The sequence below is a fragment of the Tachyglossus aculeatus genome, chromosome 10 (assembly GCF_015852505.1).
Source record: "Tachyglossus aculeatus isolate mTacAcu1 chromosome 10, mTacAcu1.pri, whole genome shotgun sequence".
NCBI lineage: Eukaryota > Metazoa > Chordata > Mammalia > Monotremata > Tachyglossidae > Tachyglossus > Tachyglossus aculeatus.
In genome coordinates this window covers 9,149,610-9,169,569 of record NC_052075.1, presented here as the reverse complement: position 1 = coordinate 9,169,569, position 19,960 = coordinate 9,149,610, and the positions used below count along the sequence as shown (strand labels likewise).

Here is a 19,960-nt window from a genome sequence, read left to right as displayed (position 1 = left end):
TCCGGCGGCTTTGTTTTCTTAGAATTTTCATTCAAGGTTAAATGAAACCCCAAACTATGTGACAAGATGTCTTGGAAGTCACTGAAGGAGTGGGATCTGTGGGGAGCTGAACTGGGCAACCTCCCAGCTACTAGGTTTAAGGGAATCTGTCTCCTCTGGGCTTCGCCTTCCTCTCGACTTGCAGGGTCACCTGCCCTGACAGGGAATCAGTCAATCAGTCAATCAATTTATTGAGCACTACATGCAGAAGAGTTCCAGCTCACATTTGTCCCAGACAGAGGGGGACAAGGATGGACTTTCAGAGTGGGAATGATCCCTTTCCCAACTGGATCCTAAAACCATCCTGGGCTCCATTCTGTGAGGGGAAGACTCAGAGAGCAGTGGCAGCTATTTCCACATGACCTTTTTTCCCCATCAGGGTTGGGAGCCTCACTCCTCTGGGATCTTAAGCTCTCAACCCAAGCCTCCAGCATATCTTGACCCTCTGAGATCCCTTTTTGGCCCATGTTCCTCCAATCCCCATGCAAACCCCTCTTTCAAAATGACCTAGAGGCTCCTTCTGCAATACTCTTTGATTGCCTGTATTCCAGATGGAAGCACCAGATAAGTCCCTACAACTTAATTCAGTTAGCTTTCCTAATAATAATAACTGTGGTATTTCTCAAGTGCTTACTATGTGCCAGGCACCATAATAAGCGCTGGAGTGGATACAAGGAAATCGGGTTGGACACAGTCCCTGTCCCGCACGGGGCTCACAGTCTTAATCCCCATTCTACAGATGAGGTAACTGAGGCACAGAGAAGTGAAGTGACTTGCCCAAGGTCACATAGCAGACAAATTGCAGACCCGGGATTAGAACACTCGACCTTATGATTCCCAGGCCAGTGCTCTATCCATTATGCCATACTGCTTCAAGGAAGGGGTCCTTAGGATTGAGTTTCTTCCTCCTCTAACACCAGAGTTTCTCTCCATTCTCCCTCTGAGTGAGATCGGTTTAAGCGACTACCTCACCATTACAAAGTCCTGCCTCTGCTACTTTTTTGCCGTATGACCTTGGGCAAGTCACTTAACTTCTCTGGGCCTCAGTTTCCTCATCAGTAAAATGGGGATAGAATACCCATTCTCACTCCTTCAGGCTGGAAGCCCCAAGTGGGCCAGGGATAGATCCAATCTGATTATCCCCCAGGACGTGGCACTTAGTAAGCACTTAATAAATATTATCATTACTAGTACTGCTATGTTATTGTTATTATTATCACTGCAGACAGGAGACTGCTTCATTTTGTATTTCCCAAGCAACTAGCACCATACACTGCACCAAGAGGAGATTCGATAAATATTAATTCTTCAAATAGCACTACTGATGTCCCCCGATCCATGATGGGTTTTCACTGACCATTTGGGCCACCACTTGAGTGGGTCTGGAGTAATCCACTTTGGAAATGCCATAAAAATTGGAAGTAAGAAGTGGAAGCCTGAACCTCTTCCAAGCCTCAAGTTCTGGGAAGCATCTGGTCCTAGTGTTGAGGAAACAGTTCCAGTCACTGCTAGCCTTTGGGGCTCAGCTCCATGGTTCTGAAAACTGGGGAAGGCAAAATATACTCAGTTCTTCCACAAAGGCATGTTTCCGCTATGCGTTTTGGATATAGGACAGTAGGGGAGTAGGGAACTTTCATCCGATGAAGTGCACCTTTCTGGACAGAATGCAATGCAATGTCCCCCCACCCCTGCAAATAACAGATGCACACATGTAAATTGAATTTTCTTTATACCTGGGGTTCATATAAAATGCAAACTTCCGGCTAGAAGAGAATAGGATTTCCAAGTGCAGTCCACCAGGTTTCCCCTGCTGATCAAGAAGATAGGACACAGCACCCTAAATCCACCGGATGATGTCCTCTCTTTCAAATTATAATCATTGTAGTATCTGTTAGGTACTGCTCTTAGCACTGGTATGTGCCATATCAGCAGATCAGACACAATCCCTATCCTACATGGTGCTCACAGTCTAAGGGGGAGGAAAGACTGGTATTTTATGCCTATTTTTAGAGATGAGAAACTGAGACATAGAGAAGCTAAATGACTCGCCCAAGTCCATATAGCAGGCAAGTAGCAGAGCTGGGATTAGAACCCAATTCTCCTGATTCCCAGGTCCATGGCCCTTCTATAGGCCACGCTGTTTTTTTTAAGCTACTGAAATGATTGTCCCCAGGAATCTGTGCTGGCAATCCAAGGACTATATTGCAGGAATAGATCAGTGTCTCCAATTAGCACTGGTCTACAGACCCAGGTCCCACAATAAATTAGGTCAGGCCAAAAAGAAACCATAAAATAGAGGGCTAATCAATTATGAATAAAAATGGAGAAAATTTTAAATGACCCACAGGATTGGTGACCTAAAACACAGTAAGCTCCCACAGGGCAAAAATTGTGCCAACCAACTTTATTGTACTCCCCCGATCATTTAGTACAGTATTCTATGGAGAAAGCACTCAATAAATACCAATTGATTGACTGAACAGAGGTTCCTCAGGCTAACAATGCCCAAGACACACCATAACAAGGACACCAGTAAATATGGTGAAGAATGTTTTGCAGGCTGGAATGGTTTTGGAACCTCTATGGAAAACTGCTATAAGATAAAAAATACAATAAAAAAAATAAAGCTCTGCAGTTGTATCTCAGGGCTGCCACAATTCAGTTGCAACAACATGTTATTATTTTAAAAATAAATTAGAACCTTATGTTGGTATGCCAGAACATATTTTGAATCTTAAAGCTTATTGTTTCTTTTCTAATACAACACTCCTTTGTTCCAGCTAATTACTAGAAACTTGCAATGGCTGAAATTTAAAAATAAACATTTTCTTGGGAAACAGGATTATCTTTAAAATTGGTGAAGATGTTACACACACTAACTCTCAGAGCAAATAGGAATACTGGAACTGGTCCAGCAATCAAATGCCTTCTTGTTAAACCCCAAAAATTTGACATTTGAAACAAAAATCTCAGGACCCATTTCCATTTGGCAAAATCTCCTTCCAGTTGGAGAATATAAGATGTTACAGACTTTCAAATGTCCCCTTATTCAGTTTAAAATTGTTAATGATTCAGGCGAGGGGATTCTTTTGAAAGGACAGGGCTGTGGGGTTTTCTGATTCCTTGCCTGCTCTTTGGAAAAATGTTTATAAAAAAGATGATGGCCTTTCTAAGCGAGGCAGTTCCAATTGCTTCAACAGATCACCGCACAGAAGATGCAGGCTCCTCTTTATTGAAAACTGGTCTACGTGGAGTCCCTTCTTTGCCCTTTGGCTCTATGTAAAGTTTGTAATATTAATCAGAGGGATTTGATAAAGCAAACATCAGAACCAGGCAACCAAAGCGAAGGGAAGTCCTGTGACCACTTGTGGGAAATCAAATGAAAGTATTGAAACCAGTCACCCCCCTCCTGCCTTCCAGTTCCAGTGGGACTTCATCCCTCGTCCCCAGGAGAGGAGGACATGGTGGGTGGGAAGGTCTATGTGGTGAATGGGAGAGTCCCACAATCGTCCCGGAGGCTTATTCATCTTCAAGTTATTCTTTGGGTGAGTTTGAGGGGTTTTTTGGAGATGTTTTGGTATTACAAAAACCAGGCCAAGTCGTGACATGGTCTTCTCTCCATGCCCACCCCAGAGTCATTAGAGGGCAGGATACACTTTCCAAGACTACAATATGTCCAGAATGCACTCAAGCCACTTGAATCTCCCTAGAAGCAACAGCTCTACTTCCCCCTCTCCGCTGTCCTGACGCTCTCCAGCTCCCAAATTATTTAATAGGTACCTAGCTCTGTACATAATAATGATGGCATTTGCTAAGCACTTGCTTTGTGCCAGGCACTGCGCGGGGGTAGACACAAGCAAATCAAGTTGGACACGGCCCCTGTCCCATGTGGGGCTCACGGTCGCGATCCCCTTTGTCACAGATGAGGTAAATGAGGTCACACAGCAGACGAGTGGCAGAGCTGGGATTAGCACCCATGGCCTTCTGCCTCCCAAACCCAAGCTCTATCTATTATGCCACAAACAGATGACCAAACACAATGCCACATTGGGTCAGATCGATGGTCTACCCAACTCAGTTTTCTGCCTCCAGGGATGGCAGCGGAGGTATGTGGAAGAACAGAATGATGATTGCCCTCTTTGACGTCCAACCACAGCATCGTGCACCCTACCATAATAATAATAATAATAACAATTATAACAATGGCATTTATTAAGTGCTTACTATGTGCAAAGCACTGTTCCAAGCACTGGGGAGGTTACAAGGAGATCAGATTGTCCCATGTGGGGCTCACAGTCTTAGCTTCAAACTGCCCTAATTTAGCTCTAATGCCCCTTGCTGTTCAGCTTCAGTTGAAAACCTGCTTACATGGCACCTTGCCAGGTGCCAAAACCTGGGTGGAAATAATAATAATAATAAAAATAATGCCATTTATTAAGCACTTACTATGTGCAAAACACTGTTCTAAGCACTGGGGGTATGCAAGGTGATCAGGTTGTCCCACATGGGGCTCACAGTCTTAACCCCCATTTTCCAGATGAGGTAACTGAGGCACAGAGAAGTTAAGTGACTTGCCCAAAATCACACAGCTGACAAGGGGCAGAGCCAGGATTTGAACCCACAACCTCTGACTCCAAAGCCTGTGCGCTATCCACTAAGCAACGCTGCTTGTCTATAGTTTATGTTTCTACATTTCTGTCTCGGGTTAACAAGTAGGTGTTTGGGTTTGCCTTATCTTCTTCATTAGATCATAAGCTCTCTGAAGGCAGGAATGGTGACTTGAAACTACTTTTATCTCCCCACAGCACCTAATCTGTGTTTGGCCCAATAAATGCTGCTGATTATTATTAAAAATAACAATAATATTAATAATCATTTTGGTATCTGTTAATTATTATGTACAAACCGCTGTACACAGTGCCGGGGTAACTACAATATAGGCAGATTGGACACAGTCAGAGTCCCACACTAGGCTCATAATCTAAGTGGGGAGGAGAACAGTCCTCTTAACTCCGTTTTACGGATGAGGAAACTGAGGAACAGAGAAGTTAAATGATTTGCCCAGGGTCACACAGCAGGCGAGTAGAGGAGCCAGGATTAAAATCCAGGTCCTCCATCTCCCAGGCCCTTGATCTACCCATTAAGCCATGCTGCTTCTCAACTGATTAACTGACGTTGACCCCTGTTTCAAATTCCAAACAGGGAGAAGGATCTTTTAGCACTCAGTCTACGCTTGGGTAATCAGTGGGGACCAGATCGAGAACACCCAGACCAATGCAAGTCAGTGACCTCAGAAAACGGATCATCGATCTCCTTGTGCTCTCTTCCTGACTGGATTCTTTCAGACATCTATTGGTGGGATCCAGCGACATCCTTCAGATCACTAGCAGTCCCTCTTTTGCCAGGGCACCTGTGAATTCTTCATTTTATATAAATTGAACTTGCTAACTGCAACAGCCTATCTATATTCTGCTTATGTTCTCCAGTGATAGGGGCTATAGAAATGTCTGATGGAGAGAGCGATCATTTGCCCAGATCCAATGAGAACCACTGTCAGCATATTTGCAATGAAGACTATATGTCCCGGTGGCATGAGCCCACTGTTGGGTAGGACCGTCTCTATATGTTGCCGACTTGTACTTCCCAAGTGCTTAGTACAGTGCTCTGCACATAGTAAGTGCTCAATAAATGCGATTGATTGATTGATGACATTCTTCCCGGGTTCATAATGCAGTGCCAATTGATAATCTCTATAAGAAATCCATCATTCGTGAGATGTCTCGGGACTCTCATATACATGCCACTTATTTCTACAAACCAAGAGATTAGTTGCCCTCCCTCCATCCCCACCTGATTTCCTTAATCAACTCAAGTTCAGTAGGGGCGTCTCATATTTCCACACAACTCCAAAGGACTCAAAATCATTTTGAGTGGCTTCTTTTTTTGCTATTCAGATATCAGATATCAGAGTTTAGGAGCCAAATAAGATCTCGGTGTAGCAAAACATTCATTCCCAACCCGAAGATCTTGATATTAGAGGGAATATTAGTTAGAAAGTTGATATAAACCCATTTTTAAAACCATGCCATAATCACTTTGGAAAACTTGCAATTTCAAAGCTAAGCCGCAGAATGGCACCCTGGATTAATTATGCCAGACTGCAGCAATAACCTTGAATTAAAGCTGCAACCTTCTATTTTTAAGAAACAATTGCCTTTCTGGTTGATGAAACCTGTCGTCCCATCAGGTAACAGACGTGACCAGGAAAGAGAGAAGCGATAATGAGTCAATCCAAGCTGTTTGATACATTTCAAATCTTCCTCCCACAGAGTGTAGCTGCCACAAGCTACATCACCAGTCTGGTTCTTGAAAACTCGATCTCCTCCCTGATGGGTGAATGTATCCCAGACATTGGGGCCTTTTCCATCTGCATCCCAGCCTCCTGATTAAAAAGAAAACGGAATCTGTTACACTTCTGACATCAAAAGGCATATGCTGAATGTAAATATTTATTACCAAAGAGAACGCCAAAAGTCTCCATAGGATGGGAGCAAATCAGATCGAATGCTTTTTCCATGTTTATCGCACTGACGGCTTGATCATTTTTAGCTTCCCATCCTAAGTCCCAGTGGCATAACTAAGGCTGGTTCAGACTAGGCTAGACTCTGACTTAACCAATTAATCAATGGAATTTACTGATCACTTACCGTATGCAGAGAACTGTAGTAAGCACTTGGGATCCAACAGAGCAGGTAGACACATTCCCTGCCCATAACCAAACTCTCTATCAGTGGTTTAAGGTACTCTTGAACTCTAAGAAAGCTTTTTAGATGAGCATTACTGTGAGCCCATTGTTGTGTAGGGACCGTCTCTATATGTTGCCAACTTGTACTTCCCAAGCACTTAGTACAGGGATCTGCACACAGTAAGCGCTCAATAAATATGACTGAATGAATGAATGAATCCAAGCTTCTTGTAAATCAACATCCCCTCTGAAAGTATTTAAGGACCCATTTGGAATAATAATAAAAATGGCATTTATTAAGCACTTACTATGTGCAAAGCACTGTTCTAAGCACTGGGAAAATAATAATGGTATTTACTAAGCACTTATTATGTGCAAAGCACTGTTCTAAGTGCCGGGGCGGTTACAAGGTGATCAGGTTGTCCCACAAGGGGCTCATAGTCTTAATCCCCATTTTACAAATGAGGTAACGGAGGCACAGAGAAGTTAAGTGACTTGCCCAAAGTCACACAGCTGACAGTTGGCAGAGTGGGGATTCAAACCCATGACCTCTGACTCCAAAGCTTGGGCTCCTTCCACAGAGCCACACTGCTTCTAGACTGTGAGCCCCATGTGGGACAGGAACTGTGTCCCACCTGATTAACTTGTATCTACCCCAGCACTTAGAACAATGTTTGGCACACAGTAAGCGCTTAACAAGTATCATAATTATTAAAAAGGCAAAGTGTGGTTAGCACTGCTACTGAAAGGCAAAGAAATATTAGGTGAAGGACTGGCCCAGTTCGAAGAGAATCTAACTTCCACAGCAACAGTAAAAGCACATCTGCTGAGAAGGGTGTAACCTAGGGAATTAGTGGGACTCGGAACCAGGAAACTTGGGTTCCAGCCCTGCCTCTGCCACTTGCCTGCTGTGTGCTCTTGGGTAAGTCACTTCGCTTCTTGATGCCTCAGTGTCCTCATCAATAAAATGGGGATAAAATATATCCACTCCCATTCCCTCTTAGACTGTGAGTCCCTTGTGGGACAGAGACTGTTCCGATTTGATTATTTTGTATCTAACCCAGCATTTAGTACATAGTGCTTACTAAACACCATTGGGATATTTAAAGACCATTTTAAGCGTTCTCAATTCAGTTTATTTGTTTCAAGTTTCTTGGAATAAGGAACATCCTGTCTCCAACTAGTAAAATCGTCATGAGCAGGCATGAAAAAAAGCGTCATTTTTCCATGGATATTGAACTGCCTGGATTGTAAATAAGGGGATCCAGGAACATTTATTTTGAGCCGTGGGGATGGAGCTTGCAAGGACATTTTAGAATGTCACTCAGAACCCCTGACCCAGAAAATCGGATCCATATAGCCTGAAAAAAGGCTCTTTTTGAAAAGCAATCTTGAAAGACAGTCTTAATTGTCCTTTTCCCCTAAAACTATAGATGTAGCTCAGATTAATGCTAATCCTCAAACCACAGTTGCCTTAGAGTAAGCTTAAAAGTGATCTCGTAGTGACCCCAGAATAAAAGCGATTTTAGGGGTTCTTGGATGGTTCTTCAGGGTTGAGCTGCAAAAGCACCAGTCTTAGGACTGGTCTTGGAAAAATCACCCCCAGTGAACTCTGCAGGTGCCAGGCTTGTCCAGGTTGGGCATCAGAATTTCTCTCCAGGCCCAGGAGGTCTAGAGGGAAAATGGTCCTCCCTAGTTAGAAAGATCCCAGGGAAGAGAGACATAGAGAGAGAGAGACCCAGTGTCCCTGACCTCAGGGGATCTGCAGCCCCTCCATAGCATGAATCTCATGACTGAGGGTACCTGAAAACCGATGTCTGAATCTCTGGGACCATGCAAGTCAACCAGGTAGGCTTGCTAGGGGGAGCTGAATTTCAAATTTGCATTGCCATAGTTCCCCTTCCTCCATAAACTCCACAGAAAAAGATTCCCACCCCACTGGAATCTAAGCTCTAGTGTCTTCAAATCACCATGCATCTGCCCCATTTACAATGGCTAGAGCTCCTTTGAAAATAGGCAAATAAGTTGGCACTACTTGTCAATTCAAGGAACTCATTTGACTTTGTAAAAAAAAAACCATGCTGGGAAAGCTAGTTTCTAAATGTTTCCAAATAAATTGCTTTTGCATTTATTTACGGCGTAGAAACCAGAGGCAGAATTACCTCTCTCTGGCCAGGCTGTTCTATTCACTGTGTTCATGGGTCTTGCCAAATCACCATGTGACGCGAGGTTCAGCGTACTGGAGACACCTAATTAGAAGTGTTACAGGAATCTGCAAAGTCACAGTGAGTTCCCCTGGGTCCGTTGTCACATTCTATGTCCTTGCGCTGAACCCATTTAGATTATGCAGTGAACCGACCCAAACTAATTGCTTCCATCGCTCTTACCTCCTATCACGGAATCGAACTTCAGTCTATCTACATCAGAGAAACTTTAAGCTTCGTAAAATGTTTGTAGATAATAATCCTGCATATTTCTTCAAGACTCGGATTTCTCATGATAGAGTATTGCAAAGTTACAGTGCAGGGACAGTAAGAAATACTTTAGAGGGAAAATAGAGAATGAGAGGCAAGAAGGCAGCAGGAGCCGGGGGGATTCTCGAAGCAATCCTGTGGGTAAGAGCCGATGGCTTCCCACACATTTTAAGCAAAAATGTAATTTACCTTTATTTGCTGAAACAAAACTGTAAAGAAACATTAGTTGTTTTGCATTGCCTGTGGGTTTAAAAATATTTATGAGTCTGAAACCACTTACACCAAAGTAGACGCTTCATTTCAATGACATAGTCCATACGTTGGCCAACATCCAAGAGCGTACTGATGCACCATCAAAATTTAAAATAATGTTTATTCTATTTGTTTATTCATTCATATATATATAACACCCTTCACAGAGTATCTGGGACACTGTACAAAAGGTTTACATAAATTTGACTGCCTTTTCTCTAGGCCATTTGGCACAATCTGGCAGACAATAAATATTCAATGGTACTTTACATTGACATAGTATCGTTTATGCAGGCAAATCTAAGTGCTTTATCCACTAATATTAACATCACCTTTTTGTCCATAGTTCAAGGGCAGAAATTAAGAGACTTTCAGAAGATCTCACAGTATGCTGGTGGTTTTAGGAAGCTGAAATCCTAGGTATTCACATACAAGAGTCCTGCCCGTTCTAACAGCAAAAAATTAAAATTACAAGGTCAGTCCTCTAGACTGTAAGCTGATTGTGGGCAGGGAATGTGTCTGTTTAGGGTTATATTGTGCTCTCTTAAGTGCTTAGTACAGTTCTCTGCACACAGTAAGCACTCAATAAATACGATAATGAAATGAATGAGCAACTGACTATTTATTGAGCGTTTATTGTGTGAAGTGCACTGTACTAAGCACTCAGAAGAGTACAATATAAAAGTAGACAGGTTTCCTGCCCCCATCAAGCTTATAGCCTTGAGGGGGAGAGAGATGTTAATATAAATGAATAAGATGTTTTTTTCCAGTGTTTGCAGGAATGTTATGCACACCGACTTATAAAGCTGAACATTATTAGTTAGTTTCTTCCCAAAAGATAGTAACTGCGGTATTGTATCCATGTCTGTGACTATATTTTCTAACCTGAATTTTCATTTGCCCAAAGCCTGTTAAAATTCCAAAAGTTCTGAGAATGGCTTGTTGTAAATGAATTCTGTTTTAATTTCACCTTCTAATCAAATTAGGTTCATCAATAGAAATTAAACGTGAAATTCATTCATTCATTCAATTGTATTTATTGAGCACTTACTGTGTGCAGAGCACTGTACTAAGCGCTTGGGAAGTACAAGTTGGCAACATATAGAGACGGTCCCTACCCAACAGTGGGCTCACAGTCTAGAAATGGAAATGAAATGGAAAAACTACCCACTAAAGACTCAGACTAAGCTTCTGAGCTTAAAGTGAATTGGAGACTTTAGCAATTCTCCAGCTGATTTTAGTAATAATTGTGATACTTATAAGAGGCTAACTAGATGCTAAGTGCTGGGATTCATACAAGATGATCAGATTGGAAAGAGTCCCAGCACCATACCAGTCTAAAAGCTAGAGAAAATGGGCATCATCTCCATTTTACAGATGAGGAAACTGAGGCACAGAGAAGTTAAGTGAGTTGTCTGAAGTCACCCAGCAGGCCAGTGGTAGGTCACCTGACTCCAAGGTCTATGCTCTTTCCACTGTCATGCCACTTATTAATGGAGAAAGGCATTTATAATTTGGGGCAATACTTTGCATTCCCTTCAATTTCCTGGATAACTGCCTCAATTACCCAAATTTCTCAGCCAGTGGGGATCTAGGCCATATATATCCTCTGTCTCCTACCCACTAACTATGGGAGTCCCTGAAGGTTCAGTTCTGGGTCCCCTTCTATTCTCCATCTCTACCCACTCCCTTGGAGAACTCATTCACTCCCACGGCTTCAACTACCACCTCGATGCGGATGATTCCCAAATCTGCATCTCCAGCCCTGATCTCTCTCCCTCACCGCAGTCTCGCATTTCCTCCTGCCTTCAAGATATCTCTACTTGGTTGTCATTCATCACTCAATCGCATTCATTAAGCACTTACTGTGTGAAGAGCACTGTACTAAGTGCTTGGGAAAGTACAGTACAGTAATAGAGTGACAATCCCTGCCCACAATAAGCTCACAGTCTGGGGTTGGGGCGGGGGGGGAACGTTGTCCCACCAACATCTCAAAAATAACATGTCCAAAACAGAACTCCTTATCTTCCCTCCCAAACCCTCTCCTCCCTGTGATTTACCCATCACTGTAGACAGCACTACCACCCTTCCTGTCTCACAGGCCCATAACCTTGGTGTTATCCTCGACTCATCTCTCTCATTCAACCCACATATTCACTCTGTCACTAAATCCTCTCAGGTCAACCTCCACAACGTTGCCAAAATCCATCCTTTCCTCTCCATCCAAATTGCTACTATGTCAATCCAAACACTTATCTTATCCTGCCTTGATTATTGTATCAACGTCCTTCTTGACCTCCCTGCCTCCTGTCTCTCCCCACTCCAGTTCATACTTCACTCTGCTGCCCTGATCACTTTTCTACTAAAACCTTCAGTCCATGTTTCCCCACTCCTCAAGAACCTCCAGTGGTCACCCATCCACCTCCTCATCAAACAAAAACTCCTTACCATCGGCTTTAAAGTACTCAGTCACCTTGCCTTCTTACCTCACTGCTCTCCTACTACAACCCAGCCTGCACTCTTGGTTCTCTAAAGCCAACCTATTCACTGTTCCTCGACCTCATCCATCTTACCACTGACCTCTCGCCCACATCCTGCCTCTGGCCTGGACTATCCTCCCTCTTCATATCCAGCAGACAATTACTTTTGGCCATTTCAAAACTTTATCGTAGGCACCTCTCCTCCAAGAGGCCTTCCCTAAGTCCTCATTTCCTCTTTTCCCATTCCCCTTGCAACTTGGAATTGCTCCCTTTATTCACCCCTCCCTCAGCTCCACAATACTTATGTCCACATTTGTAATTTATTTATTTCTATTAATGTTTGTCTCCCCTGCAAGACTGTAAGCTCACTGTGAGCCGGGACTATGTACTCCATTATACTGGACTCTCCCAAGGGCTTAGTACAGTGCTCTGCACACAGTAAGTACTCTAAAAATACTACTGATTGTTGATATTTTCCCAATGAATGATCTAACCCTCAGCCAACGATTTTCAGTCGCAATGTGGGCCCATAAGATTCACTCCACTGGAGCATGCAATGATATTGCCCGATGGCCAGGCAGTGTGGGAAAGCGTGGGGCTAACCGGGCCCACAATAAATGCTCCAGAGCAGCACCTTGGTCAGTTTAGGGTTGGTTTTCATTGCATTTGCTCAAACTGGCATATTGAGGGCAGTTCCACCGAGCCAGGTGAAGCGAAGGGTTGTGCAATCATCCTGTGAATTCAGCACAGTCTAGACAGCCCATCCAGGAAACCTAACCAAAGCGTATGAATTTTTGTTTTACTTTGTAGACTGGCCTCAGGAGTCTGATCCCTTTAAATACCATCCATGTCTCAGCCAGAATCCTATTCCCCAGGTTCCTCTTCAAATGAAAGATTGGAGCGGAACTATGAAACAAGGTACTAAAAAGAAAAAACTAAACCTGATGGAATTGCTTTTAAATGAGTCAACCTGTATACCTGCACAGAATTTCCCAAAACTCTAGGAAAAGCCCAAACTCAGGAAACCATCCACTGTACCAGCTGGAAATTGAGGGGATTTTCTTAAATCCATAGCATCATATTCATGGATCAATTAATTGATCAATTGTATTTATCGAGGGCTTACTGTGTGCAGACCACTGTACTAAGCACTTGGAGGAGTACAATATAACAAATATACCATAATATTCCCTACCCACAGTAAGCTCACAGCCTAAAGCGGCATGGACAGCTATTTAATGTTTGATCTAGTCAGTCAGGAACCTTGGTGTCCGGTTCCTAGACAAACTTTAGGAGTGCTGTATTTCCTAACCCATTTGAAGAGCAGTGGTGGTCACAGTATCTCTCACAGGATCCATTTATAGATGGGGGTGACTTCATCTACTAACATTCAATTCTTTCAAGACTAGAAGATGGAGGCCACGGTGGAGGTTGGGGCGGAGGAAAAGTAAGAACTATGGTTTGGGAAAGCAAGGGCTTTGAACAGCTTGAGAATTTGGTTCACACCCCATTTGGAAACTTGGCCTACCCCCAACCCATCCAATCAATCAATCCATCAATACCATTTATTGGCATGTACAGCGTGGCTCAGTGGAAAGAGCACAAGCTTGGGATTCAGAGGTCTTGGGTTCTCATCCCAGCTCTGCCACTTGTCAGCTGTGTGATTTTGGGCAAGTCACTCAACTTCTCTGTGCCTCATCTGCAAAATGGAGATTAAGACTGTGAGCCACATGTAGGTCAACCTGATTACCTTGTACCCCCCACCCCCTACAGTGCTTAAAAGAATGCTTGGCACACAGCAAGTGCTTAACAAATGCCATTATTATCATTATTATTATTATTACTGTGTACAGACCCCTGTCCTAGGCTCTTAGGAGAGTACAGTAGAGTTGGTAGCAAGGATCCCTGCCCTCAAGAAGCTTACAGTCTGGAAAGGGGAGACAGGCACTAAAACAATTTCCAGATAATTTACAGTCTGCAAACCAGTCACTGGAAATGCAGGTGATGGCACACCAATACACTGAAGTCAATTTTATTTGTATTTCCTATTTCCCAGCAAACGCGCACAAGCTTTTTTTCCATGAAAATTTCATGAGGCTTTATAGCAGTTGATTTGAAAGAAATTGAAATAATCCCTAGTTTAAAGTCCCTCGAGGCCAGAACCCTGTCTTAAATACTCCAAGTTCACCAAGCAAATGCAAAAAATTATCCCTAGCATTTAGCCTCCCAAGCTATGTTAAGAGATTTGTTAACATATGCGGTGATGTGTGTCTCCTAATTGAGACTGGAATCTAGTCTTGGGTAATGATTTATAAGATACATGAAGTTGTTATGGTCCATCAGGTGAAAAATCAGCTTTTCCAAAGATCCCTAAATATGCATTTGTATGATGGACTGTAATGACTCTAAAGGAGCTATTACTGTCTTTTGAGTAAATAATGAACATTTTTTAAAGTCCCCGAGCACATATTTAAATGATAATTCATGGTTGTTGTTTTAACTCTATCTGTATTTTCACATTATGCCACAACTGCCTTAATACATCATCTTTAGGATTTTCGAGTAAATAAGACCCATTCAAGTCAATTCTTCCTTGCATTTCTGATAGGGAGTCCCTGAGGGGAGAAGGGCCTTTCACTCCCACTCCTGGATGACTGCCAGCGGATGGGCCAACCTCACCTGGCCATGACGGCTAACAGAAAGGCTCCCTCTACATTCATTCAGTCGTATTTATTGAGCGCTTACTGTGTGCAGAGCACTGTACTAAGCGCTTGGGAAGTACAGCCTAAAAAGAGTCCTTATGCGTGGGCAAAGAGAGTGAGACCAGCAAGTATGTCTCAGAGAGAGCCTCGCCCCATCCCTAGCATAGCCCTCCACCCTGAGATGAAGAGATAATATTGATAAGAAATAATCATTATTATGGTAGCTCTCGAGCTCTTACTATGCGCCAAGCACTGTTTTAAGCGCTGAGGTAGATACAAGGTAATCAGGTTGGACACAGTCCCTGTGCCACCCTGGGCTCAACGTCTTAATCCCCATTTTTCAGATGAGGTAACGGAGAAGTGAAATGACTTTCTCAAGGTCACACAGCAGACAAGTGGCAGAGCCGGGATTAGACATCCTCTTGGCTCCCCTCTTGTCCCCCCTTTTAGACTGTGAGCCCACTGTTGGGTAGGGACTGTCTCTATATGTTGCCAATTTGTACTTCCCAAGCGCTTAGTACAGTGCTCTGCACATAGTAAGCGCTCAATAAATACGATTGATGATGATGATGATGATGACTCCTAAATCCTTGCTCTTGCCACTTGGCCATGCTTCTTCAAGACCCTCTCTTGGTCACAGTAGTAGTGATAGTTGTAGTAGCAGTAATAAGTAGTAGTAGTTGCTGTCTGTAAGCTCTCTGGGGGCACGGATTATGTCTACCAACTCTGTTGTACTTTTCCCAAACGCTTATTACAGTGCTCAGCACACAGTCAGCACTCAACAAATACCATTGATTAATAATAGTATTACTCCATATTTGATGCCTGCTAAGTGCTGAACATTATACTAAGCACTGGGGTGAATACAAAGTAGGCGAATTGAGACCGATCTTCATCCCACAAAGGCTCCTCAGGACATTGTTGTCTTTCTCCCAACTCCCCACAGGGAGGGAATGAGCTGATGACTTTCACTCAACAGTCTCTTTGTCATGGTTTCCCTTTTTTTTAAGCTACCCTCAAAACATAGTAATTATGATCCTAAAAACCTACAGAAAGGGCATGAACTGGATGAAAAATTTCAAGGAATTTTTCATTACCTATTAAAAAAACTAAAAGTTAAATTTAGTTATCTTGTACACTCATTATGCACACCCTATTTGACACATAACAATTTCAAAGGAACACAGCCCCGTTGGTCAGATTCACGGTCAAACCCTCTAACATTAGCACAATGACTGTGTCTGTGCTACCATTGCTGTGGAGAATGGCTCTTTGTTTGATTGGTTTGTAAACTTACAATCATTTCTATAAACTAAAAATGCCTGTTTCCATGAAACTTGTGAGACACGAAGTTAAAATTAAGGCACCTTAGTTTTTTTTTCTGAAATGTGTTTGGATGCACACAAGGAGAGTGAAGTGGGGAAATTATCTGGATAATTCAGGCCAAAATCCTCCTCCTCCCTCTTTCCCCTTCAGCATGTTTTCCCCAGGAGGTTTAGGACCTGAATTATCCTTATTGGCTGCTCTTCAAACTTGTATGGTGGTTCACCTCCATATGCAACTTTTGGAATCCCCTACCTTTTTCTGTGAAGACTTAGGTATAATGCAGTCTTTTCCATAATAGATATGGATTTGTAAATCCCAGGTGTAATAATATGCATTATAAGGCTGAATTAAAATAACTGGTTCAAATCGGAACTCTATCACTAGGTACTGCTATATTCTACCTATGAAAGGACAAGAAATTCAGGCCCCAGAGAGATTTAAATTGAGATTTAGTACTTAAACTTTGTCCATTGTGAGCCTTGCTCTGAACCTAGGAGTAGTATGCTCAGAAAGGTTATAGGGTCTGGATCCATTAGAGGGTAAGTTGGTCTTGTGCAGGGAAAGTATCTTTTCCTTCAGTTGCACTTTCCCAAGCATTTGGGAACAGTGTTTTGCACTTATAGCCCCATAAGATTTATAATAATAATTACATTACAAATTGCACTTGATATGTGCCAAGCACAGTTCTAAGAACTGGGGGAGATACAAGTTAATCAGGCTCGATACAGCCCCTGGCCCATGGGGGGCTCACAATCTTAGTACCCATTTTACAGATGAGGTAACTGAGTCACTGAGAAGTTAAATGCCTTGCCCAAGGTCACACAGGAGGCATGTGACAGAGTCAGGATTAGAACTCAGGACCTCTGACTCCCAGGCCTGTGAATTTTCCACTAGGCCCGCAATAAATACCACCATTACTACTACTAGCTGGCATTTGCACATCTCCTAGGCAGGACGACCTCCTGGGAAAAGAAACAACACCATTTAGTAGGCTGCTGCCTCAGTTATAACATCTCATTCAACGGAAAATTGTCATTGGGTTAAAATTTACAAAGAGTTAAAATTGGGTACATCACAACTTACTAACACACCGGTGAGGCCTTCCTGACATATACAATGATCACCTATAATTTCCCTGCTGCCTTTCAGCCTAACAAATATTATTTTACAGTTTTATGTTGCTCTTTATAGCACACCTAAAACCCATAATTTCCCTCTTGCTTACACCTCTTATTTATGTATTTATTTGTTTATTTATCAGATTTATATGGCGGCTTTTCTCTGAAGCCCTGGAGGTTGTGCACAGCGTACTTTTATGCGAAGAACATTAAGCGCTTCTGAAATCATAAGCAAAAAAATGGCTTAAGATAAAGAGAAGTGGGGGAGAGACAGACACCTGGGAGAAACCGCGGAAACAAGAGAAAAGCACAAGTGAAGAGGGTAGACTAAAGCCTGCCTGTTCACGATCAGTTTCTCAGGAAATACAACCCCACCCACTCCACTTCCATTACAGTCCAGCCTTCATTCTTTATTCTTCGTTTTCAGAACTTCATTCTCAGTCCGATGAAGCTATTGGAATACAGGATTTAGCATTTCTTTTTCACTGTTTCTTCTCCCCTCATCCACAGAAGGGTTCTTAGTAGCAGAAGATGTCTCTGTATCGGGCTAGTTTCCATCTTTGTCTCCTAGGCCTCCAACTAGAAAGACTAGCTGGTGGTGGTGTCACTGACCCTCAGGGACATTTCTCTGTGGAAAGGTTTCCTGTAATCTCCTCTACCCAGGAGGGATCCCTATCACCAGGGACAAAGATAGTCACTTACTTTATTTGTGTTTTGTCATAAAAGCTCTCAGATTGTTCCTCAACCTATCATAACCCACCTGAGGACTCTCAGAGTAGCTTGCAGTTGGGTATCCAGTCAGCAGAATGTAGTCAGGATCTATTTTGACTGGCCAAAGTGGCATGGGCCAGCTTGAATTGCAAGCGGCTGGTTTTAGTGCATTTTTTTGCTGTTTGGTTCAAATCTAGATTTGTGAGTGTGAAAGAAAGACAGAGAGAGAGAGAGAGAGAGAGAGAGAGAGAGAGAGAGAGAGAGAGAGAGAGGGTGTGTGTGTTTGTGTGTGAGTGTGTTTGTGTGTGAGAGAGAGAGAGAATCCTTAAAAATCCTAATGGTCATATCCTCATGATGTGACCAGACATCCCACATTAAGAGGGAGAGTCTTCTCACACTCAAAAATATGGGACGATGGGCCCCTCTGCCCTCCCCCCTCCACTTTGTCCCCTTCTCCCCTTCTATTCTATTCCCTCTCTCTGACTTTTTCTGTATCACTGACTCTTTGTTTCTGCCTCTGTCCCTCCCAGTCGCTCTCTTTCCACCTTTTCTGCCTTTTTAGTCCTGCTCTCATAGAGACTCTGACCTCTATCCCCTCCCACGTTGAGCTACCAAACGTGTAGTATCCTTACACCAGCAGCACTGACTGACTTTTCACCTAAATTGTAGAACAAAAAAGTGAAAACTTGTGCTTCTGTTTCTCTAAGTGGCCTACGGTAGGTTTCGGTTTATAATCAAAGGTGACAAAATTTAGTGGATAAGTAGGGAAAGTCCAGGGCAGAGTACAAAGAGAATGTGACACTAATTAGCTCAGCAAAGACTCTGGGAATGAAATGGTGATCATCGATGAACGATTTCTCCCAGGCACAATACAAGGAGGAGGAGGAATCCTCCCTTTATTCGCCAGGGACCCAGAAGTAAAGCGATCTGGCTTAGACTGTAAACCCCGTGAAGGCAAGGATTGTGTTTTCTAGCTCCACTGTTCCCTCCCAAGCCCTTAACATGGTGCTGTGCCTACAGTTATAAAAAAAAGGTATTTGTTAAAGCGCTTACTATGTACCAGGCAGTGTTCTAAGCGCGGCGGTGGATACAAGCAAATCAGGTTGGACACAGTCCCTGATCCACGTGGGGCTCACAGTCTCAATCCCCCTTTTCCAGATGAGGTAACTGAGGCCCAGAGGAGTGAAGTGACTTGGCCAAGGTCACACGCAGACAAGTGGTGGAGCCGGGATTAGAAGCCATGATCTTTTCACTCCCAGGCCAGGGCTCTAGCCACTAGGCCATGCTGCTTCTCTACGTCATGGATTCATTGATCCATGTCATCCCGGAGGGCCTGGAATGCCCTCCCTCTACCCATCCGCCAAACTAGCTCTCTTCCTCCCTTCAAGGCCCTGCTGAGAGCTCACCTCCTCCAGGAGGCCTTCCCAGACTGAGCCCCTTCCTTCCTCTCCCCCTCATCCCCCTCCCCATCCCCCCATCTTACCTCCTTCTCTTCCCCACAGCACCTGTATATATGTATATGTTTGTACATATTTATTACTCTATTTATTTATTTATTTATTTTATTTGTACCTATCTATTCTATTTATTTTATTTTGTTAGTACGTTTGGTTTTGTTCTCTGTCTCCCCCTTTTAGACTGTGAGCCCACTGTTGGGTAGGGACTGTATCTATATGTTGCCAATTTGTACTTCCCAAGCGCTTAGTACAGTGCTCTGCACATAGTAAGCGCTCAATAAATACGATTGATGATGATGATTGATCCCGATCCTGTCCCCAGCCCAACCAAATCAATGAACTCCCTCCGGCCTCCTCTCCTACCTTCCACCTGGTAAGCTGCCGTTGCTGCTCCCCAAGCAAATCCTTCTGGGAAAGGCATGATGGGCTGCTCTCTACTGCTTGGTCGAGCCATGATGTTGCTGGAGAGGCTGGCTGGTGGGGCCTCCGGGGAGAGCACGTGCATAAACGGTCTGTCGGGCTCAAGCTGCTAAATTGTGCTGCTGCAAAACACGAACGAGACACAGGTTGGGATGAAAGGGACAAAGTTCCCCGGGCACGCCCTCAGTTCACGTGGACAGCGAATGACTTGGCAGAGTCGCAGACTAGACAGAAAG

At 43.4% G+C, this 19,960-nt stretch overlaps 1 protein-coding gene across 4 annotated transcripts in view; it reads right to left on the bottom strand.

Annotated features, from left to right (window-relative positions):
* Positions 1 to 19,960, bottom strand: part of LOC119933013 (cytosolic beta-glucosidase-like) — a 120,628-nt gene that overhangs the window by 35,678 nt on the left and 64,990 nt on the right. For all 4 annotated transcript variants that reach the window (XM_038752182.1, XM_038752183.1, XM_038752185.1 and 1 more), the window contains 2 exons: positions 19,668 to 19,846; positions 6,254 to 6,481 (listed from right to left, as the gene is read on the bottom strand). In XM_038752182.1, coding sequence (XP_038608110.1) covers positions 6,254 to 6,481; positions 19,668 to 19,809 — 370 coding nt within the window. In that variant the 5' untranslated portion in view covers positions 19,810 to 19,846. The remainder of the gene's footprint in view (positions 1 to 6,253; positions 6,482 to 19,667; positions 19,847 to 19,960) is intronic.